This window comes from Phoca vitulina, unplaced genomic scaffold (genome assembly GCF_004348235.1).
Source record: "Phoca vitulina isolate PV1807 unplaced genomic scaffold, GSC_HSeal_1.0 scaffold10, whole genome shotgun sequence".
In the NCBI taxonomy this organism is placed as follows: Eukaryota; Metazoa; Chordata; class Mammalia; order Carnivora; family Phocidae; genus Phoca; species Phoca vitulina.
The window spans coordinates 9,982,173-10,007,109 of record NW_022589713.1 but is presented as its reverse complement, the minus strand read 5'-3'; the positions used below and the strand labels follow the sequence as shown (position 1 = coordinate 10,007,109).

General features: G+C 36.5%; 1 protein-coding gene and 1 pseudogene across 1 annotated transcript; both read right to left on the bottom strand.

The window, feature by feature from the left end:
- Positions 1–4,361: 4,361 nt before the first annotated feature.
- Positions 4,362–4,604, bottom strand: LOC116634950 (transmembrane protein 258-like). The gene has a single exon (XM_032408492.1). The coding sequence runs from the start codon at positions 4,602–4,604 to the stop codon at positions 4,362–4,364; it is 243 nt and encodes an 80-aa protein (XP_032264383.1).
- A 259-nt stretch (positions 4,605–4,863) lies between these two features.
- LOC116635359 lies at positions 4,864–4,973 on the bottom strand (annotated as a pseudogene).
- Between the last annotated feature and the right edge of the window lie 19,964 nt (positions 4,974–24,937).

Sequence of the window (24,937 nt, the reverse complement as noted above, 5' to 3'; positions counted from 1 at the left end):
CTTTTTCTCTCTGTGAACTCTGGATCTAACCATGCCTTTTCAGCTTTGCACTCCTGGTGCCCAGCATACCATATAGTAGGTCTCAGTAAGTGGACTACTGAATAAATAAAAGATTAATGAATAAATCAATGTTAACTCATCTCTTTAAAGCTTTGTATTTAACAGTGATATAAATGAAAGCTGTATATAAAAGTGCTCAGTATCTAATGCACTCTAACTTAAAGAACTTGTTTATCTACTGCTTTTATAACTAAACACATAAATAATAAAATAAGCCAGATTGCTTTATAGTTGTTAAACTGGAGCTGTTAAACTCTACAGTTCTTCTCCAGAGAGGAGGAATATTTTCAGCATTTTATGTAGTGGAAGGACTTTACCCAGAAAAAGAAGCTAGCTACCCAACTTGGATGTTCATGGGGTTGCATCCGTTTTGAAGTCACATTTGCCTTCAGCCCATCTCTGTTGCAGAGAAATGAAACACGATGTGCTGATAATGAATCAATAATATGTTGATAATGTGCACAGGGATTAATCAAGAGCACTCATTCTCTTTCAGGACAATTTCAAGCTGCCAGTAATCAGCAGAGACATGCAAGCTGGAGAGCAAGCCAAGCACACACTTGACAGGGGCAATCAAGCTGTACATTCCGATCTCCGCAGTGAAATTCAGAGAGGGCCTTCCAGTCCCCCAAGGCTGGAAATGCACCCAACCTTAGGTTAAATACCAATCCCCTCATTCTCTCTTTGGGTCAACTAGTACACATTCAAATTACTTAACCTTGAGTTGCTTCTTTTGTAATAGAGACACTAACTTACCTTTTCCTTTATACTTGAGAGGAGTATCTAATTAAAATAAAGATTTTCCCCTCCATTTGGACATAAATGCTTAATTCTTGCAGCTGACCATTTTATCACTTCTTGCTTCCTCATTATATATAGAGTAAATATCAACTTCATAGAGTAGAGTAAACCATTACAGCTCTGATTAAAGTGACCCTAACAATCTGGTGTTGATTGCCTCCTTCGGGGAGAATTCATTGATAAATAATAATATGAGAACACAAAAGATGCTGTTTTAGCTGCTCTTCTGAAAAACAATACTTAGAAGTAAGACAATATAAAAACTGATAAAAAAAAGTTTGCTCCCATTTTTATTTTCCCACTTAAAATTATATGAAGATACAGCATTCATTCCATTACACATGAAAAATGTAAAACTAGGCAAGTTAAAGGGACTATCCCACTGTCACCAAGTTGGTTATTTCCAGAATGTTAATTAGGTTCAACTACCTATGTTCACAGAACCTATCTGCATCTCCCTGGACTTTACTGACTACTACCCTCCAGACCTAATTCCCTACCTGGACAGACGGTGCTCTCACTCAATACTACGTGTTCCTTTGGCATGAAACTGGATCGTGCAAACCTCTGATCCCAGCCAGAAAAGTCTTCCAGTCTTAGTCATTCCTGTCCTACAGTCTAGCAACTAACATCCCTGTTGAATATTTACCAGAAGTGTGCAGGACATCTTTCATATTATCTTGTAGGTCCATGTTTTCACCCATCTCCGCCCTACCCTGTGCCACGAGGAGGCTAAGGAATAGGGATTGCACCAATGCACAACTTTATCTTCTGGATTCTGGTTAGAGTTAGCCAACTGGGAGTATCCACAGGGGATGGGGAAAGGAGAGTAAAGTCATGATATTCATTCTTGCCGTTCTCTCTCTGAGGGTCAACTCCCTCAGTCCAAGGTCACAGCACCTACTGGGTGCACTCTGTGTAGGTAACACCCACTGTTACAAGCTACACTATCAGGTGTAGTTTCTTGACATCATTCTCAAATCTTTGTAAGAGGTCCCTATATATCTAATTCTCCCCCAACTACCCACTTTCTCATTTGAACTCAAACCAAAACACGAGAAAGGAAGAAAAAAAGGAGTAGTCTATAAAACATTGGACATATAATATAATGTTTGGTCTCCTCATCTTTATCTCATCTCTATTCCTACTTCATTTTCCCAAATCACATCTAATGGCAATGCAAACTCTAAGCATACAAACTTTATTGTCAAGGCACTATGCTGTTCTTATTAAAATGTTGTTTAAAAAAATATCACTTAAGCAATAAATGCCTGTGTATTATTCCATATCTTACATTTGCAGAGCACATACAATGGTTTTACTTAGCTCTTTTGTGATAATCCTTATCTCCTAAAATATTAAAAGTGTAGAAATGCTCTTGAGAGAAACATTTGATATGTTACTGCCTAATTGAACATATTCTTATTGAAGATGCTGATATTCTTACTATATGTGTGCAATAATTTGCTAATTAGTTAAAGAACTGATTAATAGCATAGAGTTAGATCAGACTACTGTGAAGGGACATTATCTCCTTCACAACTTTGAAAGTTATATTTCAAAAACCTTTACATAAAAATGAGCTCATGATTGAAGGGTTAAAGTACAATTTTCAAATAAATTCAAAACATGACTCTCATATAAATATAAAATGAACACATATCAAAGATTTAATTAATTAATCAATTAACGAAGGAACCAGTAAGATGGAAAGACCAGTTCAAAGGAGATTTTGAGAAACAGAAACACATAAAGACAAAGAGAGGCTCTCCTTGATCTAATTCTCATCAAGCTCCTCTAAGACCTCCAAGTCTTGACCTTGGGCTTTAGTGTTCTTCCTTGTTGGGCCTGTATCACTCATCTGCAGCAAGAATTTTGCTAAGTCAGTTTAGAAGGAACTGCCACCCTCAATATTTGATCACCCACAATATCTGATCAAATCCCTTATCTCCCTATCCCCCATAATATCTGATTTCCCTAGCCTGTCCTTAGCAGAAACCCTCCCTCCCCCGCCAGTTTTGATACCTCCTCAGTAATTTTCTATCCACCGATGCCCCCACCCTGCTCTTTGGGTGTAAATCCCCTCTTTTCCTTGTACTTAGAATTGAGCCCAATCTCTGTCTCCCCTACAGCAAAATGCCATTGCACTAGTCCTCTGAATAAAATCTTCCTTACTGTTCTTTAACAAGGGTCAGAATGATTTTTTAAAATAATAGTCAGTCAAAGGAATGCTGGAATGGATTTGCTAAGATACAAAACTGTGTAATATCCTATAGAAAAATAAAACTATAACATTTGGCATCATCTTTTCTCCTAGCTAGAAACACACAAGTTAACATGTAAATGGAAAATAGTAAAAAATGATTTGTAAATAGTTAAGTCAATACAGGTGTATTCTCCTTTAAAATTAAATTAATTCTCAGACAGGTCTGTTAAACAATGACATTGACAAGTCATTCAGTCATCCTCTGCTTTATTTACAAGTTTTGGATGAATTTTCTTAACAAAAGATATTAACACTTTATGGAACATGAAGTTGAGCTGGATGAGGTTATTAGCAAGCCTATATGCCACCCTCCAAAGTTTTCACTTATTGAAATCAAAATGAAGGCAAAATCCTACAGAAGCATATCATAGTAAAATCTCCATTGATATTTTATTAAAAATAAAGAAATGACTTTCTGTGGCTTAGGATTCCTTGTGCTCTTCTGCTTCTCTATCTACCCCAGGTCAGAATGGGCAATGTAAATGAAGTTCATGAGATTCTTCCTCTTCTAAATAACTTTAATGACTTCCTTTTATATATACTTTCATAGACAACTTAAAGATCAGGGCATATAGCTTTTTTTCCACCTATGCTGATACTGAAACTTTTCTCACACATGGAAAACTAGAATTTTAAACAATTCATTTCACTAGATGCAGACTTTAAAACTACCATCTGCTTCTAGAAAGAGTTTTAAGATTCCTTCTAACTGAGACTGTTCTTGAAAGTTTCCAAATATTTTCCCCTTTGGAGTCTTTCTGAACACTTTTTAACATTATAGGATAAATTAGTTTATAAATAACAGGATTGTTCCTCAAAAGGAAAGGTAATAAAATTCAAGAAAATGTAAATAACCAAACTTACAAAGGTGAAAAACAAGAAAAAATATAGCTACAATAAATACTTAACCATATGTCAAGAACAGAGATGGGTCCATTACATACCATAACAGCTTGTCTTCATATCAATTCTGCATCCTGTGGCTCCATGAGGTAAAAAGTAGTAAACCCAAACTCACACTGCTCAAAAGTATGTATCAGGATGTGAATTTCTATCCATCACTTTTCACTGCACCAGGCTGCCTTCCTAAGAAATAATATATTCTACATTTTTTTGATGGTCACATATCTGCCTTTATCATGAACAGCAGGTAGGACACTTCCAACAATAGTAAACAAATTAATTTATGGAAGCAGGGATTCAGTGAAGCCACCTGGATGGACCCCTTGAGAGCTCATAAGTAGATGCCAACCCAGAACAGCAAGAAGAAAACTCCAAAGCCCAGAAAAAGCGAGGCCACTAAGGAGATGAGGAGCTCTTTATAGACATCACGAGTGTACTTGGTGGAGGTAACCTCACAAATGAAGAACCAGGAGGTGAAGAACATGCCAACGGCCAACAGCACCACAGTCACATGGGGGAAGACAGCCGGGCTCACTGGGCTGGTGTATCTCCTCATGGCCTCTTCTAGCTCCATTCTGTCAGCCACAAGGTTATCCACCTCTCCACCCCTGGAATAACACAGGATATATTCTACAGTTTATAGCTATAAATTATACTGTCACTAAAACAAAACAACCAGTCAATTTATGAATATCCATTGATTTTCAAGTGTAACACCTTCTCTTCCTCATTGATTCTACAAATAATTTCTTCATGAAAATAAAATGAGAATATGATACTCTATTTCATCAACATTGAAAAGAAAACTGATCACAATCCCCCATATCTTTTTTTAAAATATGGAACGCTTCACAAATTTGCATGTCATCCTTGTACAGGGGCCAAACTAATAATCTTCTCTCTGTTATTCCGATTTTAGTGTATGTGCTATCAAAGCAAGCACCATGTCTTCTTTGATTTTTTACGAATACGTCATTAAAAATATGAATGTAACAAAAATAACAAACTTAAAACACTCTGCCTTGCAATAAAGGAAGCTCTTTGTTTCTCCCAAAATTTTGATGTCAAATCTAAAATGTTTTGCTTTCCTGCAAAAGCATGCTTTTTCTCAGTTTTCACCTGCTGTGAGAATTATTCCTACATTATAATTAGTTCAGATAAATGAATGGCAAGATTGCTCTTCAGATTTTACTTTTAAAGCTCATTTACATGATGGTCTATGATGACATGGTTATTAACAGTTTTTGGGCAATTAATTAAGGTAGTTGGTAGAGTTGTTAGCACAAAATGAAACTAAGAGGTTGTTTTAGTAAATCCTTCTGCTCAGGAGACATGATAGTAGCCATTAATCCACACTAACTAAATGAATAGTGCTTTTCCTCCTCTCACTCTACTTTCTTTGGTAGGCACTATATTATTAGCAGATTTTTTTTTTTAATTTTTCATGTGTGAAGTTTTGGTATCCTTCAACTACTGTCACATCCTTCTTCCCTTTTCTCTCCAAGCTATGAAGCACTGAATAGGCACTGGCTGTTTTCTCTTTCTCAAGGAACTCTTTCTTTCATCTCATTACAGGCTCCATCAGACAGAAGCGTATCACAGTAAAAACTCCAGTGATAGTTTATGAGAATAAAGAAATGCCTTTCTGGCGCTCGGGATTTCTCCACTTCCTTATACGTTCTCCTCCTCTTTTCCAGATATACATCTAGGACTTCCCAATACCAGTTCTTACTTCCTTCCTGGGCCCCAGCCTGTGGCTGTTAGATGGGACTGAGGCTAACGCTCTGTGTAATACCTGTGAATGGAAGTGACATACAGACTTTCCGGCTGAGCCAATAAAAGCCTGTGCTCAGTTTTCCACTCTGTCCCTTCCCCTACCTGCCACAACACTCCTGGAAAAGCCACAAGCCTGCTGTGCTGCCATGACATGGACAGTTGTCCCAAAGTGTCACCCAGATTCACAGAGGGCTTTGCCTTAGTGAGAAATAAATTTTGCTGTGTTAAGCCACTAAGATTATTTAACATGGTAGCACAATTTAGTTTATGCACCTTGAAAAGAACTTGAAGCAAGAACCCCTGAGACTGACTGGTGCCTTCTTGGCTTATTTATTCAGGAGCCCCTTGCGCATTTACGTTTCTAATTCTCAACACTGTGCAATGTGCCCTCAAAGATTTTTTGCAATTCAGATAAATGGCAAAACATTTTTTTTCAGCTTTATTGAGGACTGACAACATTGTAAGATATTTGAAGTATACGCTTTAAATTTTAACCAAAATTTATAGACGGCAAATTTAGAATACAGAAAAACATATTATTTTAAAAACAGGCTGTGGTTTTCCTTGGCTGTATCAATAGGGCAGAGGGAATTTCTTTTAAAGAAAGAACAGCTTTTATTTGAAAATCAACAACTTCATGGGCTTTTTGTTTGTTTGTTTGTTTTTTAATGAAAGCGATATTCCCACCCCCAAACCCTTTCACACGCATACAAACACACACAGAGACGACATTTGGAGAGTAGATGTTTAAATTACTTTATTTAAAAAGTAATTAGACTTTTGAATGTCCCTTCAATAGGACCCTGGAATTGGGGAAGCAGGGGTTGGAGGTGGGGAGTTTAGCATGTGAGGTAGACATAAATTGAATGAGAAGACTGCATGAGAAAGGTCTGGGTGGGGAAGGGATGAGGGACATTAGAACGGTTGGTTCATCAGCACACACTCTGGTGAAGTTGTTCTATTCCGTACCAGACCGTAACCCCCCCCCGCGGTGGTCCACACATTTTAGAACTCTCTTTGTATTAAAACATTGGATATGACTTTTAAACACTGAAGACCCATTGAATGTTTTCCATGACTTACATGCTTTTGTTGGTAGTGGACAGTTACTGTTTGTGCCTTGCAGGCTCTGTTCTCCGAAAGATGAACAAGCTGGAATACCTTCCATGAGTTTCTCGATTGCATATGAATAATAAGCAAAGAGGCACTGAAGACTACAGCCACTCTGAACCTCTTAACCTTCCCATTCCACCTCTCCAGAGGTTTATGAATGAATAATTTTTAATTAATTAATTACTCAATCAGTGAGCCTTCTAACAATCAGTTCTAACTAATTTTCTTTCCACAAAAAAAAAAAAAAAAAAGAAAGAAAGAAAGAAAAGAAAAAGGAAGAAAGCCTGTCACCACTACAGGTAAATAATGCAGTGTCAGGAAATACTAAGGACCAAGAAAGGGGAAAATGGATTTAAACCAGATTTTCTTTCCTCTGGGAAAATGATTATTATGAATGAATTCCCCCTTGCCCTAAGCCTGTGTGTCATATGATTACAGGATCTCAGGCAGGTCAAAACTAAACCACTAATACTGCATTGCACACCCTCTGTCCCATATAGGAGTTAACCTCCCACATATCTCTAATTCTCTTTTTTCCTTAATCTTTAATGGACTTTTTGTCAGAGGCAACACAGGAAAAAAAGGGACAGAAAGAAAGAAAAAAAACACCTCAGAAAAAACATAGTGTGGTTAGAAATTTTTGTCTTGTGGTGGACATAACTTAAGTGGCATCCAGTATAAGTCAGCCAAATATTTTTGACCTAAACAATTTATAGTATTTCAAGGTCTCTTCCAAGAGAGTTGAGGTTTGGACAGGTCCACTGCATCACGGTAATCCCTTGTACTGTCGTTGGGCCGCTCAGCATAAACAGCCACTTATTTTAATATTTAAGATACTCTCCAAATATCTTCAATTCACAGCTGACCTGTGATATTTCATAATATCAAGTACACTTTGAAAATATTTCATATTAGTATTTATTTTCAGCTGCATAATCTTCAAATATCAATAGTAAATAAAAGCAAAAATAATACTTTATAACAGATTAATCTGACAATAAGAATCCTTTCTTTTATAATAAAATTCTTATTTAGATATATAGAAAAAAGTATGCCTTATATAATATGACACTACCTCCTCTCAAACCAGATCAGTTCATAAAATCCCTCTCTTTTTATAGGTATTTCTATTCAAGTATACACATAAACGTTTCCTTGCATTTAGTTTACATGAAAATTATTTTAAATCATGAATTATTGACACAATATACTTGTACTTTATGTGAGATGTTTTCACCAGAGAAAAAATATTTATGGTTATAGTATGCAAAAATTGAATTTTTTTTTCAATTCCCAGTCACGTTTTACTCTTCTGAATTTCATCACTTTAATATTTGGCATTTCTGTGGCCTAAAAAGACTAGAATCATTTAAGATTTAATGAAGAGCTATTTACCTCTTAAATCTTCTTCCCTTGAGTAATGAAATAATTACCCTCCCATAATCATGGAAACGTGAAACTTGAATCTCAAATTGAGCTGTTGTGAGAAGGGTTAGTGATGCTGCATAGGTGATCACCATGGTAACATTTGGAAATGGCACCGATGTCAAGCCAAGAGCGTGGTATTTCTATTCCCACAAGAGCCCGACCAGGGACTGGAGATGAACTCTTGCGTGGTCTCAGGAAAATGACTGAAAGCTAACATTTGCTGGGTCTCCCACTGGAGTATAAACATCACCATTTCATATCATTCTCAGAGGAAGATGATTTTAAAATACAACAACAACGTATTCTCAATAGTTTTAATTAAAATTGCTTTGTAACGTTATATCATTATGGTGTGTGTGTGTGTGTGTGTGTGTGTGTGTGTGTGTGTGTGTGTGTATGTGTGAACTTGCTGTACATTCAAATGAAGCTTAGCCCTAAGGAAGAACATGATGATGCTAGGAAGGGAATTCACTAAAGCTTTATTCACATAATGAAGATAATTAAATAATTAGACATTCTTTAAAATATCAGAGGAAGTTAATTCATTTTTAGCAGCATGGATTGGGAAGGTGATTTTATAAATCCTAAGGAGAATATGATTTACTTGGTATTGAAGAGGACTAATTAGTGTCATTTTGACCCTGGTGTGTGTATGTGTACGTATGTGTTTGTGTGTGTAAAACACATCCTATTTTAATTTCAGGAAATACAGGGAAACACCAAATTGGACTGAACATAGAAAAGACAAGCCAACATAAATTAAAAAGTAATACAAAATATGTATATAAAATTTAGCATCAGGGGGACCTGGGTGGCTCAGTCGGTTAAGCATCCGACTCTCAACTTCAGCTCAGGTCATGCCCTCAGGGTCCTGGGATTAGCCCAATGTGGGGTTCCACACTCAGTGGGGAGTCTGCTTAAGGATTCTTTCTCTCTCCTTCTCCCTTTGTTCCTTCCCCTGCTCATGCTCTCTCTCTCTCAAGTAAATAAATATATCTAAAAAAAATTTAGCATCATAATTTTCAAGTATATATAGTAACTTAAATTGGGATTACTTATAGTTCTTCCAAGAGAAAGAGCTCATACAATAAGTACATAATTACTATTTGTAATTAGCATACTAAATATTTGTATGCAACTATGTGCTGGTAAAGTACTTCAAAACAGTTTGCTCACCTAAGTAAATAAACATTGCCCTTATAATCTTGCTTATGCTTTAACAATATTAAATAAGTATTTTAACAATGTATAATAATTTATACATTTGTAATCTAATAACATATGTAAATATATAACAATTTACAACAAATACAATAACGATATTTACTAGGGCCAGGGAAAAGGTAAACTTCAGCCCATCCCACCAATTCCTTTATTCATATAGATATTCAGTGAATCAACAAATCATTATTAAGCACCTACTATCAAGTACTATGCTAAGTGTTGCAGATGTTAAAAAAAATGAAAATAAGCACAGCTGTCTTGGAGTTTAAGGTCTACTGGTGAAAGCAATAATCAATAAATGTACTCAAATAAGTGTAAAAGTCACGATTGTAGCAAGTTTTTAACCAAAGAAAGGTACATGGTGGTCCATAAACCACTACAGGAGTGAGACATGACCCATGTGAAGAGATCAGAAAAAACTTCCCTAATGAAGTGAAGCTGAAATGCGAAGGAAACCTAGGAATGTGCTATTATCCTCCGTATTCTAGAGAAAAATATCTGACCCCTATGATCATGATAGTAGTGTGCATATCTTTCTACTACTGAGTTTGAACATTTTCCCATAGGCTTTTTTAATGAGTTGAATGTCATAAATTATATTGTTATTTTTCTAATAATGTACTTTCCTCATTCATCTACCTAGGCCAATACTTCTTTTGTAGACTCAGTAGAAATGCATAAAGAACACTATCTAGCAAAATTCAATGCTTGTGGATTATTACACAAATATTTATTATTTATCTACAGTTATGGGTTGGATTGTGTACCTTAGAATGTGACCTTATAGGAAATTGCGCCATTGCAGGTATACTTCGTTAAGAAGAAATCATACCTGTGTGCAATACGACCTGTGTCCTTATAAGAAGACAGCCATGTAAAGACAAAACAACACACAAGGAGAACATCATGTGATGAGGAAGGCAGAGATTGGAGTTATGCAGCTGCAAACCAAGGAATGCCAAAGATTGTTGGCAAACTACTAGAAGCTGGGAAGAGGTAAGGAAAGATTTCCCAACATTTTTCAGAGGGAGTTCAGTCCTGCCAATACCTTGATTTGGGACTTCTTTTCTCTAGAACTGTGAAACAATAGATTTCTGTTGTTTTAAGCCACCCCAGTTTGTGCACTTTATTACAGCGACCCTAAAGAACTAATAGCACCAGGCACTATTCTAGGCACTTATTAAATTGACTGACATTACAAGAATTGCCATGACATAACAAGTATGGTCTTGCCTCACAAGAGCTTCCAATAGAAACACTTGAGGATAATGAGGAACATATTAATTTTTGATGAATATGTGGTAGAAATTACAAATAGTTATGTAACAAATTAAGAAAACACATTGGAGATACTTGAATTTAAAGGGAGTATAGGAACCCCATGGGGCACACATCTTCAAATCTGTTCATGTAAACGAGGACTCAAATGATGTCCCAGATAGAACTTAGTCTCCCTCATGAGAAATGAATAGAATTAAAGCAGAATTTCTGACCACATCAACACCAAGAAAATATCATGCACAATTAAAGGAGTCCACACACACATAGATAGAGGTTTAGTCAATTACAAATCCCCCTGCTTCTAGAGATTGAGGTCAAACACTTTAGGTTGTATGAATGATGGTGTAGTAATTTAATTGCTAATTTCATTTTAACATATATTAAAATAATAGACTATAACGGAGATGGTATGGGAGTAGACATAATAAAATGTGGTAATTTATAATGTAAATAAAGGCAGTGAGTGGCCTACACAGTGGGCCAAATTCTGCTCTTGGATGAACACACAAGGGCCCTATTAACTGTAGAATTAGCTGTGTTCACTCATGAATAAGATGATTCTCAAGAGCAGTCTTTTTTCTGAATGAACTATCTGATGGAGATTTATTTTTTTTTCATATGAATCATATGAAATTTATATTTCATATAAATTGTGTGTTTGTGTATATATATATTTTTTTCACAGTCTTGTCCTAGTAATGCCTTAAATCAGTGAGTTAGGTTTTTTTTATTTTTTTTATTATTATGTTATGTTAATCACCATGCATTAATCATTAGTTTTTGATGTAGTGTTCCATGATTCATTGTTTGCATATAACACCCAGTGCTCCATGCAGAACATGCCCTCTTTAACACCCATCACCAGGCTAACCCATCCCCCCACCCCCCTCCCCTCTAGAACCCTCAGTTTGTTTTTCAGAGTCCATAGTCTCTCATGGTTCGTCTAGTGAGTTAGTTTATATCCATTAGCTTTGCTTTTTCATTGCCTTTTGTGGTAGATTGCAAAAAATGACCACAAATCCCTTCTCGCTCCCTCTCTATGCATGCCCTTTGCAGTATGGCTTTATAGCTTTTCCCATCAAGAAATGAAGCCTTTTTCTCTTTGCATCTGAGCTTGGCTTTGTAACCTGCTCTGGTCAATGGAATGTTAGACACACATGAATAGTGTTTGCTTTTGGAGATTGACTTTTTTGCTGTTCGGAAACCTTCTGTCTCCATATGAACAAGCCTAGGCCAGCCTGCTGAAAGATGGGAGACCATGTGGGGAGAAAATCCCCAGCATCCTAGCTATTCCAGTTGAGGCCCTTGATCATCCAGTCTCAATCCAGTCAGCTGGGACCCAAAAAATGCCCAGACAACCCACAATGCCATGAGAAATGATTTTTACTGTTTTAGCAGCTTAGTATTGGGGTAGTTGGTTATACAGTAAAAGCTAACACACACAGATCTAAAAATCACTAGTTGTGAGACGATCAGCATGCCTACTATGTACATATGCGTCTGTTCTAAGCACTTTGCAGATATTAACACATTTAATACAACAACTCCATGAGGTAGCAGTTGTATTATTATTATTATCATCCCCATTTTGCAGATGAGGAGAGAGGCTGTACAGGGAGTCAGTAGATGAGCCAAGAGGCAAATCCAACTGGTTTTGTCCCAGAGTGCATCCTGTTACCGACCTTTAATAGACAGCTTATCTAACAATTAATAAAACAGGAGGTACAAATTTCTAATGAAATTCTGGAACGGTTGCCTTCACTAGCAACCAAATAAATGTACAATGAAATAAGATACTTTTTCAGTTTAATACTTGGCATAATTATTCCATAATAATAATGTCTAGAGTTTGAAAGACTTCCTTGAAAAATGAATTACCACACACTATTCTTGGGAAACTATTTCATGTAATAATTCACTTATGGTGATATACATATCTTGGAAATAACTGAAATACAAGAATGTTTATTAAAATATCATTCAGGATAGAAAAATTGGAAACAATCTAAATTTCCAACAATGGGTGAATTAGTAAGTAATTCTTCGTACATAGAATATAATGCAATTATTAAAATGTTGGATATGCCATGCTTTTAGTAATGGGGGGAAATACTTGTGGGATAATGATAAGTAGAAAAAGCAGACTGTGACATTATATAGTTAAGGTTTAAACTGTGAAAAATATACAGAGAAGAAAGGCAGGAAGGATGTTAAAATATTAACAAGGTTTACCTCTAGATGTAATGTTAGAGATGACTTTTTAAAAATCTTGATTCCATTTTACTGTTATTTCTGCATTAATATGGAGATCCTCTTGTTTCTTTTTTTTTTTAAGATGTTTTACATTTTATTTTATTTTTTTAAATTTTTTATTGTTATGTTAACCACCATACATTACATCATCAGTTTTCGATGTAGTGTTCCACGATTCATTGTTTGTGCATAACACCCAGTGCTCCATGCAGAGTGTGCCCCCCCGAACACCCATCACCAGGCTAACCCATCCTCCCACCCCCTTCCCCTCTAGAACCCTCAGTTTGTTTTTCAAAGTCCATCGTCTCTCGTGGTTCGTCTCCCCTCCGAATCCCCCCCTTCATTCTTCCCCTCCTGCTATCTTCTTCTTTTTTTTTTTCTTAACATATATTGCATTATTTGTTTCAGAGGTACAGATCTGTGATTCAACAGTCTTGCACAATTCACAACGCTCACCATAGCACATACCCTCCCCAGTGTCTATCACCCAGCTACCCCATCCCTCCCACCCCCACCCTCCACTCCAGCAACCCTCTAACCTCTTGTTTCTTTTCTAATATAAAGCCCTGGAGTTCCAGAAGGGATTAGAACTTTCCTCTCTAATGGAGCAGGATGGAGACCAAGGAAGAGGCTATAGTAACTCCTGGCTGACCCAGGAGAGTTCTGCTGTGACCTTGGGCAAGTAACTTGACTAAGCCCTGACCTGGTTGGATCAGTAAAATGCAAACCCAAAGCAGGACCCTTTCTCTCCAACTTGCTGCTCTGCCTACAGATGGAAAATAGATGCCTCAGCCTCCTGGTCCTGGGTCTCAGAGAGCCCAGGGCTCCAGGCTCTGTTACAGGGAGAAGCAGCCCCTGATCCTCTGAATCACATTCCTTATGCCAGATGTTCCTGGCAATATGGTAATAAATAAATGAATGAATGCTTCAAAAAGAAGGGAGCCCATTTTGAGGGGTAAAGCATGTTAGGAAGTCATCTATTGCCTATGACTTCTCTTTAGGTTGAGGACTGTAAAATTTGGAAGAACTGAGCATCTTGAACTCCTTTAGCGTAGGAATGAGGTCCTCTGCATGCCCTGCATGCTATAATCGGGGTTAAGCTGCTGAGATTTTTCTCCATCTAAATCCTAAAACCATCTGACTGATTTCACTAATTATTAACTCATTCTCTAGAACTCTTTTAGGAACCCTTTGAAACTTCTTTCCTATTTAGAGAAGCACTTCTTCTAGGGTACAGCTGTGGTGACTTTCCAGCCCTGGGGTTACTCTCAATTAGACCCTATAACTTTGAGGAACATTTAAGCGGTATCATTACTTATCTTCAACAGAACCACAGCAAGGCCTGCCAGAGCACGTCACTGAAGGCCCAGCCAACAATCAGGCCTGGTACACACCTTGCACTCCAGAGGTGGAAGGCATTCCAAGTCCAGCCCATTACTGGCTTCTCACCATTCCTGCTTTCCCTGAATATAACAAGCCAGGCAGGGTTGAGGCCTTTGGCCAGTCAGCGGCTTCCCTATACTGGGATTTGAGGACAAAGTTCATGCTAGGCACCGAGGAACTGGAGCCAAGGAACTTACTGGAGTGGAACAAGGGAAGAACTGGTATATCTACTCAATGTCTAAGTCATTTTAGTCAATTTCATCTGGATTCTAGAAAGAGGGGCTATGTTGGGGAAGGCTCTAGCTATAAACTTACGAGGTTATCAGGGTCATGCTCACTAACTAGAGTCATCCCAGGTAGTAGCTGCTCAAGGTCACATCACTAAGGCCCACACATGTCTCTAACTTCCAGGGACTCTGGCCCCTTTGCAGGGCTTAAACGCCTTGAAGGAGAAGCTCCAGAGCAGAGGGGGTCTCCACAAGTACAGCATCTCTGCCTTTCCTTCAGCACTGAGAGTGACCCAATATACGAACAGCACCTGCTGCCAAAATCATTCTAGTTCCTGAAGCCATCGCCTTGAAGAGCCAGGCCACCCTCCTGTGCAGAGAGGAGCCCTCGACACCCTCATCTGCTACGTCTCATTGTCTTGGTACTCTTCTATAATACATAGGTGTTAATTTTATAATAGATCATCTTAAATGCATTTTCTCACTAGAATATAAGCTCTCCCAGGAGAATATGATCTCTCTTGCTTTAATATTAACTATAGGAGGACAAAGATTTTATCTGTTTTATTTATTATTGTATCCTCAATGCCTAGAACAGTAACTGGTATATAAGAGTACCCAATAAATATTTATGAAATGAGTGATTAAAAGAAACTATATTTCCAAAAGAAGTTACTTGGAGTGATATCAACAGATAGGCTGCATATTTACTTTAAAAATGTAGATATAGGAATTTAATAAAATTATAGAAATGTATTCTGAGTGACAATTATAGTGGTCCTCTGCAATAAATCAAATATTCACTATAAAATTAGGAGGTGAGCACATAAGTAAAATAAGCAACATGTTTAAGCAAAATTTTAGGATATTCAACAATGCCTAATGTAAAGGGCAGTTTAATTATTTAAAAATTATGGTATGATATACCATAATGGTATGATATTAAGTCTGGGAACTTCCGTGGTTGTGGAGAGAAGGTGCACCTCTTCTCCCTGCATATCAAAGTAGCAAGGATGGACGGGTGGTACGCTTCAGGCGAGTGTCTCTTTGGTTACCAAGCTGTTCTCCTCTTGGCTCTCACTGTCAGGCGGCAGGATGAAGTTAACACAGGGCCCGCATCCCCACTAGGATTGTCAGAAATACCTTGTGGCATCATAAACCATCATCTGGTAGAACATCTGGTGCTGTTTGCAGCCTAAGAAATATACAGATGTGGTGGCCAGCAACTCACATGGCAATTGCTTCAATTATTTAACCACATATGGATAGAGTGCCTCGTGCTGGTTTTCGGAATGCATTACTTGAACACCTATGTGCATACAAAGAGAGTTGCTTCATGCACGCTGTGATAACCACTGGAGCATATCACTCTTAGTCACAGAGGAAAAGATATTATCATGTGTTATACTCATCTGATTAGTAGTACATGTCAATTACATTGGTATTTTGCCTGAAAGTCAGGATGAAATTTTATGCTTGCTGTGGAGTGGCAGACATATTTTCCCTTGGGTGACCACAGGAAAAGTGCCAAGAAGTGCATTTTGATTAGTATGCTGTATTCATGGACTTGCTTTCCATGGCTTTCATTTTTTTTTTAAGTGAATTGGTATGAAGGAAACTTGCAAAAACCTAGACTTCTTAGAAAGTTCATTTGCTGATTCCATGAGGGGTGATGGCAGGTGTTGGAATAGGTAAAATCATTAGTACTCTTAGATGAGTACTAATATGACTATGCTTGGCAGTGTTCATCTTCAAAGACTTTGTTTCTAGTTTAACCTTTAATTTAGGACAAAGAGGAGGACATTCAATCTAAAGAGACTGACAAAGGAGAAAAAGAGAATTGAAGGCAATTAATAATATGTAAACCAATGACTGCCAGCTTACACAAAACAATGCTAAGTTAGTTTGCCAAAAGCGAACTTTCTTTAGCTCTCCTAAAATGATAGGTTGAAACGAGTAATCCATTCATTCAACAAACATTTATTAAATAAGCATTACCTGCAAAATACTGGAATCCAAGGTGAAGAAAGCACAAAGAGCATAAAATTGTGTGGGAGGTAAGGAGAAAATATGTTTGCTTTGAGAGCTACAGCAAAAGCCCACATATCCCACAAAATTTAGCCCTGTGGTTACTTGGTTATTTGAAACTTCATTAGATATATCTTAAATATTTTACTTCAACTAAGAAGTCATAGACAGGAGTGCCTGGGTGGCTCTGTCGGTTAAACGTCTGCCTTCGGCTCATGTCATGATCCCAGGGTCCTGGGATTGAACCCCACATCGGGCTCCTTGCTCAGCGAGGAGTCTGCTTCTCCCTCTCCCTCTGCCTCTCCCCCTGCTCACACTTGCATGCGCGCGCTCTTTCTCTCTCTTAAATAAATAAATAAAATCTTTTTTAAAAAACGTCACAGATATACCCTTATTCACCAATCTTTTAATTTAGAACCAAGGTCTTTCTTCCGACTATAAATCCGGTGATCAGACTAATGTTTTCTTTAACAGCTTTAAAGTGAGAACTTAAAAATACCTGTAAAGAAATCTGAGCAAGGAATTCTTTTAGATTTTTGTAATCCCCTGTACCCTCCCCTCAACAAAGCAATCTTGTCTTCAATATAACTTATTCTAAAGAAGAACTTTGGGCGCCTGGGTGGCTCAGTTGGTTAAGCGACTGCCTTCGGCTCAGGTCATGATCCTGGAGTCCCAGGATCGAGTCCCGCATCGGGCTCCCTGCTCTGCAGGGAGTCTGCTCCTCCCTCTGACCCTCCCCCCTCTCATGTGCTCTCTCTCTCATTCTCTCTCTCTCAAATAAATAAATAAAATCTTTTTAAAAAAAAAAGAAGAACTTTTAGCAATTCTATTTATGAAATCTTTCTAGGGCATTTTAATTAGTTTTCATAGAAACAACAAGTGTTTTGATATATATTTTCATTTATATAATGTTTAGTTATATTTTGTAATCATTATAAGAGCACAACAGACATATACAGGCTGGAAACATACACACAGAACTCACGTTCAATTAGTAGGGGCAGAAATGCAGGTGCATCTTCAGAATAACTTATTAAAATGCAGAAGCATTGGTTAATATGTTTTACACAGGGAATAGAGATCATTGGGCCAGACTGCCAATTTGCTAGAATTTGATTTTCTCAAAGAAAATCAAGCATCAGATAGAGAGGAACAGTGTTTCTTTTGGAATCTTTGCCCATAACATGGAATAATTTTTATGTTGGTAAAAGCCAGGGATAATTTGAAAATATCTCCAGTCTTTCTATAAAAGCTCTAGAATAAAATCAATACTGAAATAAATGTGTATCAAGCTTTGTCAAATAGCTACAAGATACAATGTTGTATCTTCAAAACAATGAAAATATTAGCATTTTCAGAGATTCTGCCCATCCAAAAGCAAGACACAAATTACAAGGTAATTTTACATTGGTAGAACACTGTTTCTTTTTAGAGAACAAAATATAACATATCTGCTATGGTAGGTAAGTCTCATAATTGGAGAATATTCGAATCACAGAAAAATTTGGCTACCAACTGAATAATTCAATGTATATTTACTAAATTGTGAGTCTTCCTCACCATACTGGGATCTTAACAGTCAGGATTTTGCTTTCTTCTTTTTTTATATTTCCAGCACATAAGATACTGCCATACACATAAAAGACCCTCAAATAAAATGTCAGGATGAATGTACTAAAGAACATTACCAGGATGTCAGAGCAAAGTTGTCCCTCATGCATTCAATATGCCATTACCTTATCCTGATTTTAATGAAGGTCACAAGAGATATTTGTCACATGACCCTAAATAGCTTATTGACATGACCAAGTTTCTAAGAAGAAATTAAACAGGTGTAAATCAATAGCAGGGTTCTCTTTATGACATCTATAGAGTTTGGTGGTTCTCTGACCAAAATATTTTTACATTTAAAGAATCTCGTTGATAAGATGTTCTACTATACCTTTTAAAACAAACAAGGCACAGCTATCTGGTTTACCCATGTATCATAACCATTTTTCCTTCAGTATTATGGTGACATGTTTCTCAATTGTTTTTTAAGTTTCCCTCACTCCTGGTTTGCTTTCTTTAACTCACATAGATGAGACGATCAATACTGGTTGCTCATGTTACAAAAGTGGCCTGTCTCTACTCAGTTTAAGACCTCTCAGGTTTGAGGAAGTAGAGTGGAATTTTGGCATTATTCCATCTTTGAGAACTATGGTTTGATGGTGGTGAGATTTTTGGATGCCTTTCCTGGCTTGGTATCAGAGCGAGATTTCATCTTAATGGAGATCACTGCCTGAACCTTTTGGTTACCCAGTGAAGCAATCTGGTCATCTGAACAGGGACTATTTTGTTTCATACATGCATTTGAAAATACTTAAACATTTTCACCTTCAACTCAGCTGGTCATGTTCTCTTCATGGACTTACCATGTTAGATAAACAGACCTGCTAGATGTAGAATAACTCTAAATATGCCCCATTTTATTACTCAAGGACTGGTCAGAAAAACTGAAATGACTAAATCTTAAAAAGGAGTACTTTAACATGAAGGATTGTTAATGTAGGCCGAAAAGCAACTCACAGATTAGCAGCAGCAAAAAGTTACTACAACTCCTAAGGCTGGAGGACAAGAGGAAGAAATGGTGTTAGCAGAATCCAGAAGCAGACGAATGAATGACTGCTAGGGCTGGACATGGGAGGATCTCCCTGCTAGATGACAGAACCAGGGAGACAGAAGCTTTCCAACAGGAACTACAGGCACAGAGAGAAATTATTCATTGCAGGAACTTCCAAAGGAAGGAGAAAGAGGGGAAGAAATATATTGACTTCTCTCACCCTCCCATGGTCAAGACTATTTTGTAAGTCGTGGAGCCTCAGAAGGAGTAAGGAGCCTTGGAAATGAATTTCAGTATGATAAAGAAATGACAGAAAGGGCAGGTAAGGAATTGAAGTATAAATAAACTGGCATAATTTTAGTGGTTTCCAAATAAGATGCAGTCCAAAGTGTATAAAACATAATCCATTGGCTTGCAGGATGAAAATATGAGATGTTCTCTTATTACTCATTTTTATCTAAGATAAGAAAAAAATTAAACTTTATTATTGCTTAATATTTGGATTGACCCTGACAATGTCCCTCAGTTTCTACGTCAAATGAATGTGTCCTTTACATAATGTGGTAAATGAGTGTGAGGCAAACAGAATAGCCAGGGTAGGTTGGCATAAGGCGGGAGGCCTTGTTCCTTCGTCTCCTTTTAGTACAGTGCACCATTCTGCAGTGGATTTTGCCTGAGTATGTGGATTTATGAGTTGCAGTAACTAATTTTGATAATACTTACCTACACATAGTGGACACTGAATTTAAAAGATTGACAATACTACTACTAATGTTAGCATAGGCAAACAACAGGAAATGGCAGAGCTGCTGAAGGCCTACAGCAACCATTTTATGAGGTCAACCATAGTGATTTAATCAGAATGGGCAAAAACATTGGCCCCAAACTTCAAAATTATATAAAAGACTATTTGAAATATGGGTTTACTTCAATTACTCATAAAAATAAATTTTTCTCCTAGGTTTATATATTACCTTTCAAATTAACAAGAGTTTGGTATTGTAGAGAGAGAAGATACATATTTTATTTTACAAAAATTTTAATCCCTTTTTTTGTTAAAATCTGGTTTCCAATATATATGTAGATGTATATATTAGATGAATATATATATATATATATATACATATATATATATATATTAGTATTGGCTAATAAGTCCTGGTTAGAATGAAAGATTGTGAACCTATGGTTAATAGTATTTGTGAAAAGGTTTTTTTTTCTTATAATAAAGTTTATTTACCAAGAAATTTTATTTTTAAACAGAGCTAAAAGTTTATGGCTTATGATGAAATTGAAGGCTAAGATCTACTTCAAGATATTTAATTTAAAAGAAAACTCATATTTCAGAACAAGTTAGAATAAAAATCTCTGTTATTAATAAATAAATAATCCAGACCCACCTTTCCAATAAGGACTCAATTTTCAGATTTACACTTGTATTGTTGTCTTATATCCCACCAATTTTTTTTTCTATGTTCATTTAAATGCTGTTAGTATTTTTCATAAGGATTGATGTTAAGGATGGCACTTTATAAGGATTAATGTGTATTTGTGTGCACACTGGACTCCAAAGTTTAAAATTATTTCCCGTGGAAAAAAATAAAAAATAAAATAAAATAAAACAAAATTATTTCCTGTGGACTGTAACTATCATCTTCAAGCCAAATTAATTAGCAATGTAAAACGTCATTAGTTCTTGGGGCAATGTCAAAAACTGAGAAGAGTCTGAGGAAAAAGGACTTTATTACTTAAGGTGTGGCACGCAAGCCTAAGTTTCATGTTTGCGTAGGTACCCCCTTCCTCCCCAAGTCCCACTAGGGCAATGCTGAGTAGTCCAGGGAGAGGTTACATATTCAGTGCATCTGCATGACTGCTTGGGAAACCCAGGCTTTTATAATAGACTATGAGCAAAACTGCCTGAGCTCTGGCCTGGAGGCAGATATTACCTTTATTATACTGGACAGCAACAACCTTGTCCTCTGCTCTAGAAAGAAACACTATCTCTACCCTCCAAGGTGATTCACTATACAAACATCCCTGAAAAGATAGTCCTGGACAAAAGACACTCAGTGCCTCTGGTTATACAATGTGAAGAACCATGGGAGGCCCATGGAGAATTATCTGTCTCCCGGCACTTAGCTGCCCAGATATATAAATTCCTAATTTGAGGTGGAGGGTGGAAAAAGGGAGAGCAAACGTGTTATTAGATTGATTCTTTGTGTCTCCTTTTATTCAAAGGATTCTTAGAATTCAAATTCTTAAAATTAAGTATGTATTATTAATCGTATTTAGTGATAGAAGTACATGAACCTAAGTTAAAGAGATACACACACACACACACACACATATATATGTATGTATGTATTTTTAGGGATGTATTACCTGGAAAAAAGAGCTTTACTAACAGAAGTGTAAGAATAATAAAAGTCTGGAGATAGCGATTATTTTAACCAACTATTAGGTTGCAAAACAATTCAGAAGAAAATGGCTAAGGTCTCCATCAATGAGAAGGACAGTAAAAGAGGGAACCTAGGCTTTGGAATTAAGTAGATCCCATTCCCAGTTCTCTGCAACAAAAGCAGACAAACAAATTTTTGTATGTCTCAGTTACTGTAACTCCTGGAAAAAAGGTAATGATAAAAAAAAATTAAAGGTATTTGCTACTGCTGTTAAAATAAGGTAAACAATTAGTATTTTTAAAACTACAACAGGGGTGCCTGGGTGGATCAGTTGGTTAAGCGACTGCCTTCGGCTCAGGTCATGATCCTGGAGTCCCGGGATCGAGTCCCACATGGGGCTCCCTGCTCAGCAGGGAGTCTGCTTCTCCCTGTGGCCCTCCCCCTTCTCATGCTCTCTCTCTATCTCATTCTCTCTCTCAAATAAATAAATAAAATCTTTTAAAAAAAATAAAACTACAACAAAATTGCAATTGTAGACAGAAAATAAAATTATTAGAAAAAGATTAGTTGCCATCTTAATTTTATATAACTATTCATGTAATTGAAGTAAAAGAGAATACAGGTCATATACTCTGTCTGTGGTCTCTAAAAGTAGAAAAAGGGAAATTCTAAAAGTGGTAAAGGGAAAATATAAACTTCCTAGAACAGAATAGTAGAAGGAGGATATTTTAGTTAAAATCACGTTTCATGGCTAAACATGAATATAATCCAAAAATTTTAATAAATATTTGATGAACTTCCAAGTTATCAAAAATGAAATTTATAAAAGACGGAGAAAAAGTCATAGTGTCCACCTTCACTATTGGGAAGTTTCTTTGAGAGAGACTGATGAATGGCTTCCTTTTGCCTTATCTTTCCCACTCTCCTCCCAAAACATTACAATTCACATGGCACTTTTTTCCATCCTTAATTTCTATTTCCTGATTGTCAGTCTCATATGCCTGATGCTTGTGACATCACCAATCTCTTCCCATGGAGATAGCGGCTTGTGATGTCTTAATTAAATGCACTGAGGTTTGAACATTCCAAGAATAAATGATCATGCTAGAAGCCCATCTAAATACAAGTGAAAATAAAACATATTGTGCATAAATGAATAAATTATAGACAAAAATGAGAAATAACATGAAAAGAATAAATAATACCATCACTTTTCTGAAGACTAGTGTTATTGCAACCACATTTATTTAACATCCCATATGAACAAGAATAAATGCATTAAATGTTACTATGTCTCCTGTGGCCCCAGCAAATTCCACTAACATATTCTTAATTTGCTAATGTTCTCGGGACTTGGTTCTGGAAACATCTGTTATTTAGATTTCTTCTGAAAAATCTGTACAGGAGTACTTTTCTTTTGCAATAGGAGATATAAAAAGTATTACATGAAAATTTTGTCAATTAATTTCATGAAATTCATCTCTTATCTGTTAGATCATTTTTAAGCTTTGCATTTTGAGGGTAAATATACTAGTTATAACCAGAAAGATAAACAGTAGTTCCCTCCAGCTAAGTCACCATTAAAACCACTACATCGGCCAACCTGCCTGATAGACTATTTAGAAAAAAACACTGAATTTGCAAAACATTCATTTCTATTTGATTTTTTTTTACAATATTCCCTTTTGATAATTATAAAGAAAATGAGCCTTCTTTAAAATGAGTTATTTGCTAAGGTGTCTTTTTTTCAAACTTGGGATTCCAGGAACTTCTGGTCATTCATTTTGCTGCTCTTTTATTAAGTCTCAGCTCTGTGTATCTGTATACAGTCTGAAAGGCTCCAGACCTAAAGATAATCAAGATCACATGGCTGAAGAATGGGCCAATTGTGTGCAGATCCAGGATCCATCAGTGGAAAGCTAATGCCCTCCTTGTTGAAAGCATATAATCATTTTGAAGTATCTTCTTTGTTTTTTTTTTTAAGAGAATGTCAAAAAAGCAGAGTCTAATTTTATGTGCCTGGGAGTAGCTATCTAAGCTTCAGGCAATACAAACGCTGCTATTACTAGGGAGTAAAAGCTCTGCATAATTAACAAACATCATCAGCCTTACAGTTCCTGCAAAATGCGGTAAGTTCCTTGCCTGAAGGCTGCTCTCATCCTAGTAAGTCTGTTTACCCTGTCCAAGATTAGATTAGTTTAATTATTATGAAAAAGACTGCTAAGATCTTACAGCCTAATTATGCAAATGTTTCTAAATGTTCACAAAAGTAATTTATTTATTTGGAGATAAATGAATCTGTTTTGTCATAAAACAGATTGCAGGCCTGGCAATGTACAACCAGGGTTATGTAGCCTTCGGCAAATCTTTCACCACAAATATCAGTGGGATCCCTAGATTACAACATTTAAAAATACATAAATGTTTTTAGCAGGTTTTTATTGTTTTTGTAAATTATAGTAATCCCAGAAAGAACTATCACAGGTTTAATACTCACCAACCTTGTTATGAAAACATGGTTTCTCAGCAGAAGCATTTAAAAGATGCTAACAGCTAAAACATTCCTGGTAGACCTATTAAGGTACACCTGTTTTATTATGCTTAGAACAGATATCTTCACAATCCTGGCTGTTCCCCTCCTTCCTCGTAGTATAATAGTTTAAGTAACTCTTAAAAGAAAATACTGGAAACAGACAGTGGGATATATGTATAGATCATAGTACCTATATTCATCTTACCTATAAAAATAGTATTAAATTTTAAATAAGTTAAACCAATGCTTCTGTCTGAAATGATTTCTAAATCGGCTTTTAAATAGCAAGCAATAATTTGATAATGTAATTTAGCTGGAACTTGCAAACTTGGAAACATACACTTTAATCCTACTAAGTCTCTGAATCTAATAATTTATAACATTACCCATATAATTAATATCCTTAAGTAGTCATGTCTTTAAATAACCCAACTGAGGTCAGTAATCTACAGCTTCAAATTTTGACATCGGAAAAGATTTATAAATTTGCAAAAGTTTAAGGATCTTTAGGAAAAAAAAAATTCAAGGTGTGGGCCAGATGGTTGATAAGGGAATTGTAGTCGGTATATGTTGTTCTTGGTTACCTGGCATTATTCCTTCTTCTGGAAATAAAGCCCATTCAGTTTAGGGTAACTCATTCTCCAGGTTTGAGAGGTAGTG

Excerpts from the sequence above, each read along its gene's own strand:
- LOC116634950 (XM_032408492.1), bottom strand. The coding sequence starts at position 4,604 with ATGGAGCTAGAAGAGGCCATGAGGAGATACACCAGCCCAGTGAGCCCG.